At 44.3% G+C, this 14,140-nt stretch overlaps 1 protein-coding gene across 10 annotated transcripts in view; it reads right to left on the bottom strand.

Annotated features, from left to right (window-relative positions):
* Positions 1 to 14,140, bottom strand: part of CALCR (calcitonin receptor) — a 587,401-nt gene that overhangs the window by 60,432 nt on the left and 512,829 nt on the right. For all 10 annotated transcript variants that reach the window (XM_033931114.1, XM_033931117.1, XM_033931112.1 and 7 more), the window contains one exon: positions 1,400 to 1,618. In XM_033931114.1, coding sequence (XP_033787005.1) covers positions 1,400 to 1,618 — 219 coding nt within the window. The remainder of the gene's footprint in view (positions 1 to 1,399; positions 1,619 to 14,140) is intronic.

Raw genomic sequence — 14,140 nt, 5'->3', positions numbered from 1 at the left:
CAGGGACAGGAAAAGAATTCGCCGGTTTGGGAAGAATTTGGGCCCATGTCTAAAACCGGCACAGTATAGATAGATAGAGACACACACATATCTAATATAATAAAGAGCTAGCTGCGCATACGCACTCCTATTTACGTGTTCTGTGCGCATGTAGGTCTGTGGCCGAAGGAGTACGCATGCGCGCTAATACGTCACCAGCCGATCGCCTCCACAAGCCGGACCGCAGCCAGATGACGATCTCCGTTCCTCCTGCCGCCGCCGATCTCCGTTCCTCCTTTGCTGCCCACCCCCTTCTCTTCCCGCGGGCCCGAATGGCGATTCCAGCAGCGTGTGCATCAGTCTTCACATGCTGCTTCGGCCCCTTCTACTGCCCTGATTTGCTCTGCCGTGTCTCTGATGATGTCATCAGGGATGTGCCAGAGTAAATAAGGGCAGTAGAAGGACCCGAAGCAGCGTGTGGAGACTGATGCATGCGCTGCTGGAATCACCATGTTTGTAGTCCGGACCGCGGGAAGGGAAAGGGGGAGTAGAGGAAACGCTAATGCTGCTGCACAAGGAAATGGTGGGGGGGAGGGAAATGGAGGTGGAGGGAATGCTGCTTTGGACAGACAGACAGAGAGAGGAAGGGAAACACAAAGAAAATAAGAAAGACACAGGGGCAGGGGCACAGAGAACTGGTGTGGGGGGAGGGAAATGGAGGGGGATGGAATGCTGCTTTGGACAGACAGACAGAGGGAGGAAGGGAGACAGAAAGAAAAGAAGAAAGACACAGGGGCAGGGAGATACACAGAAAGACAGACAGGCAAAGGGGGCCAGGGACAGAGACAGACAGAAAGGACAGCGGGAGCTGCGTCAGGAGGGGTGCGGGATGCGGCAGTGGGAACTTTTCCAATGGGTGCAACTGGGCGGCTGTCGGGAACCTCTGATCAGGGGCAGAGCAAGGTAAGAGTATCATAGGGATAAGAAGGAGGAGGGGGGATAAAAAAGGAAGGGATGCCTACTGTTGGACAGGGGGGAGAAGGAAAGAGATGCTGATGGACAGGAGGGTGAAGAAAAAGGAACGGAGGACTAATGTTGGACAGGGGGAGAAGGAAAGAGGTGCTACTGGTCAGGGGGGAGGTAAAACAAAGGGAGAAGGGCTGCTGCTGCATAAGGAGAGCAGTGAAGGGGTGGTGGTGGACACAGGGGAGGTAAAAGGAAGGGAAATTGGACAGGGGGAGCAGGCAAGGGGTGGTGATGGACAGCCAAGGAAAAAGAAAGGCAGAAAGAAAGAAAGTGGCTAAGGAGAGAGAGAGAAAGAAATAAAGACATACACACACACATATGTTCTAGCACCCGTTAATGTAACGGGCTTAAAGACTAGTATATATATAACAGGCTAAAACAGAGTCATGTGTACCTGGTAATGCATTAATATATGCATGATGTAGTCATATATTTCTCCAGCAAGTCGATATTCTGGCCTCCAGGGAATAATGACAAACTGAATTCCTAGTAAAGGTACAAGGATTAAAGTGGCTCTCACTGCTTTCATATACATGTTGGACTCTGCCCGATGAGTGTCTCTTAACTTTGTTACCAGAACTCGTACAATGTTTAGTAAGAAGAACAAGTTGACCTGTAAGAATAAAAGATTCTCGTTTAATTGGCAACACTTTTATGCACATAATATCTGTGTAGCAATAAAATAGGAAAACAATATGGAGCAGTATATATTCATGACATTCATTCAGTTATTCTAAACTCATAAGAACATAAGAAATGCTGCTGCTGGGTCAGACCAGTGGTCCATCATGCCCAGCAGTCCGCTCACGCGGCGGCCCTTTTGGTCAAAGACCAGCGCCCTAACTAAGACTAGCCCTACCAGCGTACGTCCTTGTTCAGTAGGAACTTGTCTAACTTTGTCTTGAATTCCTGGAGGGTGTTTTCCCCTATAACAGCCTCCGGGAGAGCGTTCCAGTTTTCCACCACTCTCTGGGTGAAGAAGAACTTCCTTACGTTTGTACAGAATCTATCCCCTTTCAACTTTAAAGAGTGTCCTCTTGTTCTCCCTACCTTGGAGAGGGTGAACAACCTGTCCTTATTTACTAAGTCTATCTCCTTCAGTACCTTGAATGTTTCGATCATATCCCCTCTCAATCTCCTCTGTTCGAGGGAGAAGAGGCCCATTTCTCTAATCTTTCACCGACTATCATTAGTTTAGATCCAAGAAATAACAAGCAGGTAATTTTTTAAATCAAATTTTATTATTTTCTTTCGATAACTTACAAACAGAATGATAGCGACCAATAATGAAACAGTTACAAAACTTCTACTGAAACAGACACAAAATATTTTAAATTATAGATTAATCAAAAAGAAAAAGGCAATAGTATCTCAAAACAGAAAATCTTCATTAAAAGGGAACAATGCATATTAAAGGTCATTTTTGAAAAATAAATTGTGGCATTTACACTTTCAAAAAGCTGTTTATGTATGGGTAAATGGCAGAGAGATAAATGCTGGTTTTACAAAACTGCTTGTTACATATATATATGAGAGTGATCAGATGGTACACAAAACTATGGGGTAAATATTCAGCCAGTTGCGGTCAGCGGTTTTCTTTCCACCTCTGGTGTTCTATAGTATTTGGATATTCAATGCTGGGCTATGTCTGCTCATTAGCACTAAATATCTAGATCTGTGCAGCTGGCTAGCCTCTAAGTGGTTAAGTGCTATATTCAAAACTTAACTGCGTAAGTGAAACTGGACAAAAATAGGACTGAGTTTTATGTGGTATGATTTGTCCAATTAATTTAAGTAGTTAAGTGTTGATATCAGCCATCTTGGACCCCTAACTGGTATAAAATGATAGTGTGGCCGAAAATGTATTTACCGGTAATTCTTAACACATTATTAGGGTTTCTTAGGTGTTTATTTACCAAGATATTAGGGTTCATTTGAGGTAAAGAAAAGTCTATGTGTATCAGTACTTTTGTGTCATAGGTTCTCTACTGTGTACTAGTGCTGTCCGATTCACAATTTGAATCGGTTCACCGATTCAAATCAGGTGAATCGATTTGAATCGGTTCATTTTTGTAAAAACCGGACTTACCGATTCAGCTGCAAGACGAGTTCGGGATATTTCACGCCACCAGCCGCCGGACTCTACCCATCTAAGGTAACTTCCGGTTTTGCGAAACCGGAAGTTACATCGGAAGAAATGAAAGGAGTGGGAGAGTCAATCGGCGAACGAGCGGACCTTGTGCAGCAGCAAATACTATTTTTGGCTGGCTCTTTCCCCGCATTTCTTCTCTCTTCCCTGCGATTTAATATCCAGTCCAGTAAGTAAATGAATCGGAATGGGGGCTGGTGAGTCTTGGGGCCTAGGGATGGAAGCTGACATTGGCAGGGGGGCTGGGGATGGAAGCTGAAATTGGCAGAGGGGCTGGTGAGTCTTGGGGCCTGGGGATGGAAGTTGAAATCGGCAGGGGGGCTGGGGATGGAATCTGAAATCGGCAGGGGAGCTGGTGAGTCTTGGGGCCTGGGGATGGAAGCTGAAATCGGCAGGGGGGCTGGTGAGTCTTGGGGCCTGGGGATGGAAGCTCAGAATAGGCAGGGGGGCTGGGGATGGAAACTGAAAATCAGCAGGGGAGCTGAGGGCTGAGAATCGGCAGGGGGGCTGGTGAGTCTTGGGGGCTGGAAGCTGGGAATCTGCAGGGGGGCTGGTGAGTCTGGGGGGCTGGGGATGGAAGCTGAGAATCAGCAGGGGGGCTGGTGAATCTTGGGGGCTGGGGAATGGAAGCTGAAATCGGCAGGGGGGCTGGTGAGTCTTGGGGCCTGGGGATGGAAGGTGAAATCGGCAGGGGGCTAGTGAGTCTTGGGGGCTGGGGATGGAAGCTGAAATCGGCAGGGGGGCTGGTGAGTCTTGGGGCCTGGGGATGGAAGCTGAAATTGGCAGGGGAGCTGGTGAATCTTGGGGGCTGGGGATGGAAGCTCAGAATAAGCAGGGGGGCTGGTGAGTCTTGGGGCCTGGGGATGGAAGCTGAAATCAGCAGGGGTGCTGGGAATGGAAGCTGAAATAGGCAGGGGAGCTGGTGAGTCTTGGGGCCTGGGGATGGAAGCTGAAATCGGCAGGGGGGCTGGTGAGTCTTGGGGCTTGGGGATGGAAGCTGAAATCGGCAGGGGGGCTGGGGATGGAAGCTGAAATCGGCAGGGGGGCTGGTGAGTCTTGGGGGCTGGGGATGGAAGCTGAAATCGGCAGGGGGGCTGGTGAGTCTTGGGGGCTGGGGATGGAAGCTGAAATTGGCAGGGGGGCTGGTGAGTCTTGGGGGCCTGGAAGCTGGGAATCTGCAGGGGGGCTGGTGAGACTGGGGGGCTGGGGATGGAAGCTGAGAATCAGCAGGGGGGCTGGTAAGTCTTGGGGGCTGGGGAATGGAAGCTGAAATCGGCAGGGGGGCTGGTGAGTCTTGGGGGCTGGGGATGGAAGCTGCAAATCATTTCTGTAGGCTATCAGAAATTTGCTTAATTATCTACTCACACAGAAAAGCAGTAAAATTCAATAGGTTCTCTGAGTGGGAACAACCTGTTTTATCTTGAACTCGTGTGATTGACCAATTGTATCGCTGTTTAATTTATCACATTGATTAATTTGAGAACATGTGAGGTGTCCTATGAGGGTGTGCACTGCAGGCAGAGGGTGATTAACCTGTGCCTTATTGTGTAAAGCGCTGGAGAACTCTCTCCCCTCGCTTACCTCTCACGCTGAGGACACCCTGCTTCAGTATAATCATTTATATGATTTATCTTATAAACATTATTACGTGGTCTTTTCCTCAAATGCTGAGACATCAGATTGTTCCCACTAGGAGAATCTATTGACTTTTACAGTGAATCGAATCGAAAAATTGATTCAACAGGGTGAATCGAATCGAATTGAAATATTTTTCTCTGAATCGGGCAACACTACTGTGTATCTTTTTCAGTAGAATTAGATGCATAATTTTGTGCAACTCAGGAGTTGTCACTACAGAAATGCCATAAAACCAAAATGGAGGATCCAAGGTAGGGGCTGACTGAATTTTAGTTTTGGTTTCAGTTATGGTGCCAAAACTGACCTGTAATCTTTTTTTCTGCCTGGTTTCTGTTTCAGTCAAAAAGCTACAGCCATAGTTTTGAGTTTGGCCAACACAACCCATGTATTTTTTCGGTTTGAAGCTGAGAATCTGTGCTTTGTCCTGTTTGTCTCCCTCCCTCCCACTCCACTCTGAACAGGAGTTGCCTTTTGTTCTCTGCTCATCTCTAAGAGTCCCCTTCAGCCCTATCTTTCCTGTTCTCACTATATTCCTAGATTGCCAGAGATTGAGTGATCCCCAGTTGTTCCTGCCCATGCTAGCTCCGCACTCAAAATGGCTACCATGACCTCTTGTGGCCATCTTGCAAGACTGCTGGTCATTTTGACAGTAGAGCTGACGTGGGCAAGAGCGACTAGGGATCACTCCTTCCCTGACTACACCACTACAGTATAAGGGATGGTAAAGTAGTATAGGGGGGTGGGGGAGCTACTCTATCTATCTATCCTAATTTATCCTTGTGTATGTAATGCAATTGCAAGTAATGCAGTTATGATATTTCATAGTAGTTTATATGGTAAATGGAGTGCTCCAAATAAATGTTTTTGTTACAAAGATTTAGCAGGAATTAGCCTCTCTTTGGAGATATATGACATCATCTGTCATTCCAAAAGTGGTACAAAGTCAGCCATTGTGAAACCACTGTGGATTTTAATTTCAGTTTTCAATAGCTGAGGTCCATGTGTGTGGAGACTATTTTCATTGAAGGTAAAATATGGTCTTCTATTATTTAAATTATTATATATATTCTGGCTTGGATACTATTTGAGTAATTCAAAATAATTTCCAGGCTCTGTTGGGTATGATGAAGATGAAGCATTTTAATCAAACTTGTGGCATGCAGAAACTAGATTCTATGAGAAGGGCACCCGCAATGATTGTTTTCAAGCACAAATACTGGTCAGCTTATAGTGTTAGCAAGAAAATACTGTAATATTACAGCAAAATGAAATTTATATATTAGAAAATAATTTGAGAAATGTGTTTCTCTTGATTGCAATTTTTCAGGGCGTATAGTCCTCACATTCAGTAACATCAATGTGCTTTTTCATTCTGGACTGTGCATCAGGCTGTCAGAGCGAGTGCACTTGTAAGTCAGCAAGAGGAGTTTAAACTGTATTCAGAAATGGACGGGGAGCCAACGAAGCAACTTGAGGAGAGGGGTAATGTGAGAATAGCGACTCTCACGGAATATGAGTTGCGCAGCCTGTGCGTTAATGTGCTGTCCTGAATCAGGGATAGACATAGAGAATACTGCACCACTCATGACATCCCGGTATACTGCTGACATGCTTCCATTGACCCTAGACATTTTAGTGGCTTATATGTTTTGCCCTACCCTTTTGAAATGTATAAGCTTATGTTTTGGCTACAAAAACATATATAATATTTCAGGATTGGGACATTTATATAGCAAACAGCGCTTGTAAAATGACTGCCTATATGTTTAAAGTCAAATGGGAGCCACATCACTGAATGGTAACCTCATGCCATCTGTAGCAAAATCTCTGGAGATGATAGTGAACAAAATGAACTCCATATTCATTAACTGATAAACTCTGCCCGGATAATCAGCCACACCGAACTAGTTACTTATGAAGCTGAGCATCAGTTTACAGTATATCTAATTGCACAAAATGTATGTGGACAGCTTTGGAACAGTCATTTATGACGATTGACCACATCTGAAAAGCCCAGCCCAGTTACACTCTGTCTTGACCTTGCTTTAATACACTAACCCCCTCTTTTACAAAGCCTGATAGCGTGGGACTGCCCCGAAGCCCATAGGAATTTAAAGGGTTTCATGGCTTTGGCCACACGGCAGCTGCTAGTACAGGGGTGGGCAAACTTTTCGACCTGTGGGCCACAATGGGTTTTTAAATTTGACAGAGAGGCTGGACAACTGGGGGGGGGGGCATAGCGGGGGGTGCAGTGGGGGGGGGGTGATGTGGCAGGAGGAAACAGCACTCCCTCCTTCCTATGTCCATGGTGCCCCAGTGCCTCCTTATGTCCTTAGTGCTCCAGTGTCTTCTTCCTATGTCCATGGTGCCCCAGTGCCTCCTTCCTATGCCCCCAGTGCCTCCTTCCTATGTCCTTAGTGCCCCCTTCCTCCCTCCCCCCCCAAGCTGACCTGCACCAGCTGCATTTAATTACTTCCTGCCATCCCCCAAAGTCACGCTGAAGCCTGCCTTCCCCAAAGCCGACCCGCCACCGATTCCTCCTGTCCCCTCCCGGTCCGGCACCCGCTCGTCTTTCCATCCGCTTGCTGCCCGCCCATCCGTCCGCTCCCTGCTGCTGCTCGCCTGCTATATTTACTTACAGCCCGCTGGTGCCTCAATGAAGGGAAGGGCCAGGCGCGTACCCACAAGCCGTCTCCCGACATCAATTCTGATGTAGGAGAGAAGGTCTGGGCCAGCCAATCCCGGACCCTCTCTCCTATGTCAAAATTGACGTTGGGAGAAGGCTTGTGGGTACGCGCCTGGCCCTTCCCTTTGTTGTGGCACCAGCGGGGTTGTAAGAAAATATAGCGGGTGAGCGGCAGCGGCGAGCGGACAGACAGGCGACCCATGTACCGAGCATTTAGAAACCCTGCCTTACGCTACAGACAAGGGCAAACTACAGCTGCCTCTGATGCCGCAGGCCGGGTTAAAAAGCTAAACGGGCCGGATTTGGCCCGCAGGCCATAGTTTGCCCATGTCTGCGCTAGTATCATTTTGCAAAAAGAGGGGGGGGGGGGGTTAAATTTTGGTAGAGTTTTAGGGGCAGATTAACTAGTATATTTTGTTTTTATCCAGTAAGATTTATTTGGTCATAAGTCAATTTAAATTTTTTTTTTAACTATCAACTCTACAATCCAAATATTTTTTTGTAAACTATGCCACATATTGAAGTCTGCCATAAAAATCTTGAAAAATAGAAAATAAATTTAGTCTTCCTATTTCTCTCCAAAATTCACATGATTACAAGCCAAGTGGAATCAAACTGTACTATAAAAATGTTCCTCCAAATGATCTAGTTGTTTCATCTGTACACAGTCTTATTTTAGCTGTTATGAAATATAAGCTCTGAGTCAATAAATGTATTATGATTCCCCCTTGGCCTTTTGCCTGAGGCTGAGATCTGCACAATATGGGGTTAGCAACCTTCCACCAGAGCCCACTGGAGACATGAAGCCAATTGCAACCTGGCCAAACCAAGAGAGTGAAGTTGCCCATAAATATTACTTTTTAAAAATAACAAATCCATGTCTGCTATTAATAAAACATTCCATAAAGGATTCGCATAGAATAGGAATTGATTTTTGCCAGCATTATGAGCATTTTGATAATGGCAAGAAGATGTAGATCCCCATTTTATACAGAATGCAGAGATTGGAATTGAGATATCCAGGATGAGGAATGCTCAATTCTGGTATTTTTGAAAAGGCACTGAAGTACATATATCAGCTGCTAGGTACAACAACAATAATTTATTAATTCTATAGTGCTACCAGGCACTTTCAGCGCTGTACATTGTACATACAAGAGACGGACCCTGCTGAGAAGAGCTTACAATCTAATTATAACAGACACACAGAGGGAGCTAAAAGGTAGTAGGGGTCTATTAAGGGAATGACAGACAGATATTTTGGTTGGGTCAGTGTGTAAACACAGCTTAAAATAAGTGGGTTTTTAGTCTGGTTTGTAGGTAGATTTATGGATACAACAAAGTTATGTACATATCTCGTTGCTAGGAGACACCATAAACACCTTTACAGATTCAGCAATCTTTGCCTACTTACATGAAAACAGAGACCAAGGCTATATGAAATACTTTATTATAGAAATATAAAAATATAATTCATAAGCCAGCTGTAAATAATAACTAATTAATGTTCACAAAATATCTGAATACATATATGAAAGTCAGTACATAATTATCACACCACACTTGCTAGATAAATGAGTAAAACTAATTCTTACACACTAGATAATTCCTTGTAATAATAATTCCTGATTAGCAGCAGCCTAAAAATAGCTTATCACCCAGAATACTTTACAACTCCTTATCCTATACAACAATGAATACTTTTATCTGACCCCAGCTGATAAGATAATTTCCTTATTCTCACCATCAGAATAGGCCTTAGCCTGGGAGACGGAAGTCATCTTCTCCTCATCACGAAAGATATGAATTCCCTTGGTAAAGGAACAAGAGTGCGTCAGCCACTGGAACAACAGTAAATTAGGATGTCAGCCAAAGTTTCCTTACGTGATGAAAAACAGATCTGTTTCAATAGCAGTCCATTATTTTTACTCTCCTCAGAGAGCTGTCACAAGAGGTACTTTTCAGGTCTTAATTATTATAGAAGATGTGCAGAGAAACCTATGTTAAGATGCAAGTTCACTCACACCTCAGCATAGACTAATCAATTAGTTAGGCACCTTCTACTTTTTTCTCATCAGATGACCTCTCAGGACCAGTCCAGAAACAGAATTTAGATGAATAGCCTTTCTGTAAATTATCTCGCACAGGCTGGGCATCAGAGGCGCCTTCGAAGATAAAAACAGCACAGGAGCAATGCCTCCCCCAAGATTCACACAGGCTGAGCAAGTAGGCATAGCTGGATGTCCTTGACTAGAATATAGTTCTGGTACATACCCAGAATGCATCAGGCATCATAAACAGCAAAGATGTTTTCTTCTTTCTCTTCTTGCGAGGTTCATGCTGGAATGATTTCTTGCAGACAATGGTTCAGGCTTTATGACATCAGAGAGGCCTAACCTTCAGGTGTGAACAAGAAAACACCCCTACAGGTTTTGAATACTGCCAGAGATGGAGCCTGATATAGCGAACCAAGCAGGTTGTTCCAAGCATGCAGTGTAGCAAGGTAGAAGGGATGGAGACATGAGTTGGTGGTAGAGGAGAAGAGTACAGAGAGAAGGGACTTGTCCGATATGCGGAGTTCCTGGAGGGGAGTATAGGTAGGGTTATCATATTTGTGAAGACAAAAAAGAGGACATATTACCCTGCCCCTGCCCCGCCTACCCCATCCCAGTCCCACCCCTGCCCTGCTCCCAGCTCCACCCCCAAAACAATACTACTTTATCCTAAAGGAAAAAAAATGTTTTAAAAATTCTTTTTTTTTTAACCTTTGTCGTCTGGTTTCTGCTTTCCTCATCTTCTCTTCATTCCCTTCCAGTGTCTGTCCTTTCTGTCTCTTCAATCCAGCAACTGCCCTTCCATCCAGCATCTGCCCTCTCCCCCTTCAATATGACATCTGCCCTCATTCTATGCTCTTGTACCATCTCCCCTTTCCATCCAGCATGCACCCCTTCTCCTTTTTACATGATTCATTCCAACTTCACTACTCTCTTCATTTTTATCTCTCCTACACCAGATCCAGCATCTCTCTTTGTCCCTCTCTCCATATTTCTCTTCTGACTCCCTTCCCAGCATCAATATCTCTCTTTCTCATGCCTCTAATGTCTCTCCCTTCTCCCTCATCTGATCTCTCCACTCCGCTCCCTTTCTATCTTCTAATCTCCCTGCCAGCTGTTTCCTTTCTTCCTCTCCCTCCAAGCAGAAACTTTTTCTGTCAAGCGGTTCGAGACTCTGTTATTTCTTTCTAGTCCATCCTCCCGCATTTAAGTCCCATCTGCCAAAAGACACAACGCTGTCCTAACTAACATGCATCTTCTACGAAACCAGACTTGTACTCATTTTTTCCACTGCAGTTGCATAGCTTTGAATATGACTACCATGGACGTCTCCAGAAGGGGAGGTGAGAGGAAAAGGGAGAACAGTGAATGCTAGCCAAATTTGTTGGGCTCTTGTTTTCTCTTTTGGAAACTATGTTCAGTGATTGAGACACCCGCTGCATGCCAGCTACTGAACTCATCTCTATTGTGTTCTACCTGCACGGGAACAGGAAATTGCATCACAGGATGTGGGACACAGTAGAGAGAAGAGTTAAAGAGAAGTCAGCAGGCAGTGGGTGTCTCAGTTACTGACGCTGCCAGCAACAAATCTGAGGCTTGGAAAACCACGGGGAGAGGGGAGCAGGGAGGGAGGGACTAGAGAGTAAGTGAAGGGCAGCTGGGAGGAGAGGAAGACTGAAGATAAGTCAGACTTCGGAAAGGGGGAAGGAGCTTGGATGCAAAATTTATGCTGAGCCCAAAGTAGGTAGGTGGGCTTGCGAGTGATTTGCTTTTTTATAACTCGGACAGATAACTACAAATTTCCCTAATTTAAAAAAAATGCCTGGACACCTGGACAGTCCTCTAAAAAGAGGACATGTCTGGGATTTCTCTAAGTATAACGCTAGCTCTTAGTATAGGGCAGTGGTAGGCAATTCCAGTCCTCGAGAGCCGGAGCCAGGTCAGGTTTTCAGGATATCCACAATAAATATGCATGAGATAGATTTGCATCTCAAGGAGGCAGTGCATGCAAATCCATCGCATACTTTGAGGAGATCCTGAAAACCTGATCTGGCTCCAGCTCTCGAGGACCGGAATTGCCTACCCCTGGTATAGGGAGTAACAAGAGAGGAGATACTGAGGAACTGCAGAGTGAGTACACTTGAACGTCAGTAAGAGGAATTTGAAACATATGTGGAAATGGACTGGGAGCCAGTGAAGTGACCTTAGGAGAGGAGTAATGTAGGTATAACAACCCTGGTGGAATATGAGGCACGTAGCAGCATTCTGAACAGATTGAAGTGGAGAGATATGTACAGCAGAAGCAGCCATTTTACAATCCATACATAGTTAAAATATAAAGGGAGTGACCCTGGCAGTTTCCACATGGAGGTGTGGGCTATTTTACAAACCTATACATGTAAGTGCCACCAAGATCCCAGCAGCTAGACTACAATTTAGCCTATTTTCATTTTCAAAGTAGAATTGAACTTCATGGGATTAAGAAGTATGACTCTCTTAATAACATAACATAAAACTCACTTTTATAATAATAATAATAATAATAATAACTTTATTCTTGTATCCCGCAATACCATGGAAGTTCAATGCGGTTAACAATAGAAGAGACTGTACATATACCGCAATTACTGCTAAGTTCTATGCTGTTCACAAAAGGTTATGAGTACAAAAGATGAGAAGAGAGGCAGAGCAAGCCTAATTTCCAAAATATTCAGCAAAAAGATACATTTTCATAACATGTTGAAATTGTAGATAAGAGTCAGTCGACATAATTAAGAAATTCAAATCCTTATCCCTTTAATCCCTTGTGTAAAGCCTATGTTGTCTTTGAACTAGTGTAAAACCTATGTTGTCTTTGAACTAGTGCAAAAATCAATGTGAAAACTGTTCTCCATACATAGGCATTCCCTTTGCAAGGAGGAGCACACATGTAGATTTTTTTTTTTTGCCCAAACCATGCTCCTTGAAATCTCTGCATGATGCAGACATGCACTAATGTCTAAAATATGTTAAAATAGCCAAAGCAGTAAAAACAAACAAACAACAAAAAAGCAAATCCTGCTCTAGCTGCTTAATGTGGGAATGATCTGCAGTTACAGCCAGCATGAGGGTCAATACCACATCCTAGTTGTCATGACTGCTGATGATGCAGCTGCATTTACTGCCACAGTAACATAATTGCCTCAGTAATTGGGATAAACTGTTAAAATGCCAAATACTTCCTTCCACTCATATTCTGACCTGATCCCCCATGAGCTGGCGCACCCACCCTCAAGATCCAAGTCACCCTTCCTCCAAGATCTGATCCATCCACAAGTCCACCCCCCACCCCAAGATCTCACCTTCACAAAGATTGTCATCTCAAGATCTGATTCTCTCAGAAAGACACTTTTTACTTAATCTAATCCTTCTGAACCTTTCCTACCAGAACTTCAAGTTCACATGTAGCCCCATCATCTTCAGAAAGCCCTTTTCCTAAAGTTAACCTGACTGCCCTCCTACATATCCTGACCCCACTAAGAACATGAGGACTATCTGTAGTGGGTTAGTGGGATGGGATGGGAACAGTCCCCCTCAGCTCCTACTGCAGTGCTATTGTAGTATGAAATGATTTTATAATTCTGATATGATCTTAAAATATGTAGCCTGAACTGATTTTATAATTCTGCTTGGAGTTAAAATATGTAGCAAGATGTATTTGGTTTTGTTGGAGGTAAATTATGTAAGTGTGCTGGAATTATTGCCTGACCCAAGACAGGATGTGATTTAAATTAGGGATTTATAGTAAAGTGAACTTCTATTTGAATTTAAGTTAAAGTATATTAATTTGATGGATTTAAAAGTGAATTTCTGTGGCCTCTGAAAGGTATTAAATGCCCCTTTCAATAGAGCACAAAAGAAAGGACTGAGCCATCACCTTCAGAAAGTGTTAATTACAAAGACATGGCTAGGGTGGATGCCAGAGCTAAACAGACCTCTACTACCCCATAATAGAAGGTGTATCAGTGGAACAGGATGTAGATCAACAGAAGCCCTTCACATCAAATTCATCTTTGGACTACTCCAGTTTGCAAGAACAATAGAAGCTTATCACACCATTTTAAGCCATTCAAAGAAGATTCAGATGACCTCAACTGCCACTCAGATATAGATTCACACCACATTCAGCAAGGACAAGTAACAATACTCTGCATTGGGACACCATTTTAAGCCAGTGTAATTCAATCATGACATTACCTAGAAACAGAGGGAACTGAAAGACTGCTCTATGATTGGATGTGATGCCCTGTCAGCTTCAGGGATGGGACAACTGCTATGCATCATGGGTCCAGAAATCCAGGATTCTATTTTTAGAACAGGTCTAAACTCTATAAATATGAAGTGAAACCCTTTCTCAGGAGGGAAGATGCTCTCTCTCCCTCTGGAACCAGCATGGATTAAGCTACAACAACTCTTCGCTGGATCACCATGCTGCCACATCACTCTCCCTCTGCAAACATGTTCCTCCTGCACATGTGCTTAACGCGGGCCTACCATGCGGCCTTATAAGGACTTTTCAACTAGCATTTTTGAGTAACTTTTTGAATCCAGATAAATTGATCCTTCTGC

Source organism: Geotrypetes seraphini, chromosome 2 (assembly GCF_902459505.1).
Source record: "Geotrypetes seraphini chromosome 2, aGeoSer1.1, whole genome shotgun sequence".
Classification (NCBI taxonomy): Eukaryota; Metazoa; Chordata; class Amphibia; order Gymnophiona; family Dermophiidae; genus Geotrypetes; species Geotrypetes seraphini.
This window is presented reverse-complemented; position numbering and strand designations above follow the sequence as displayed.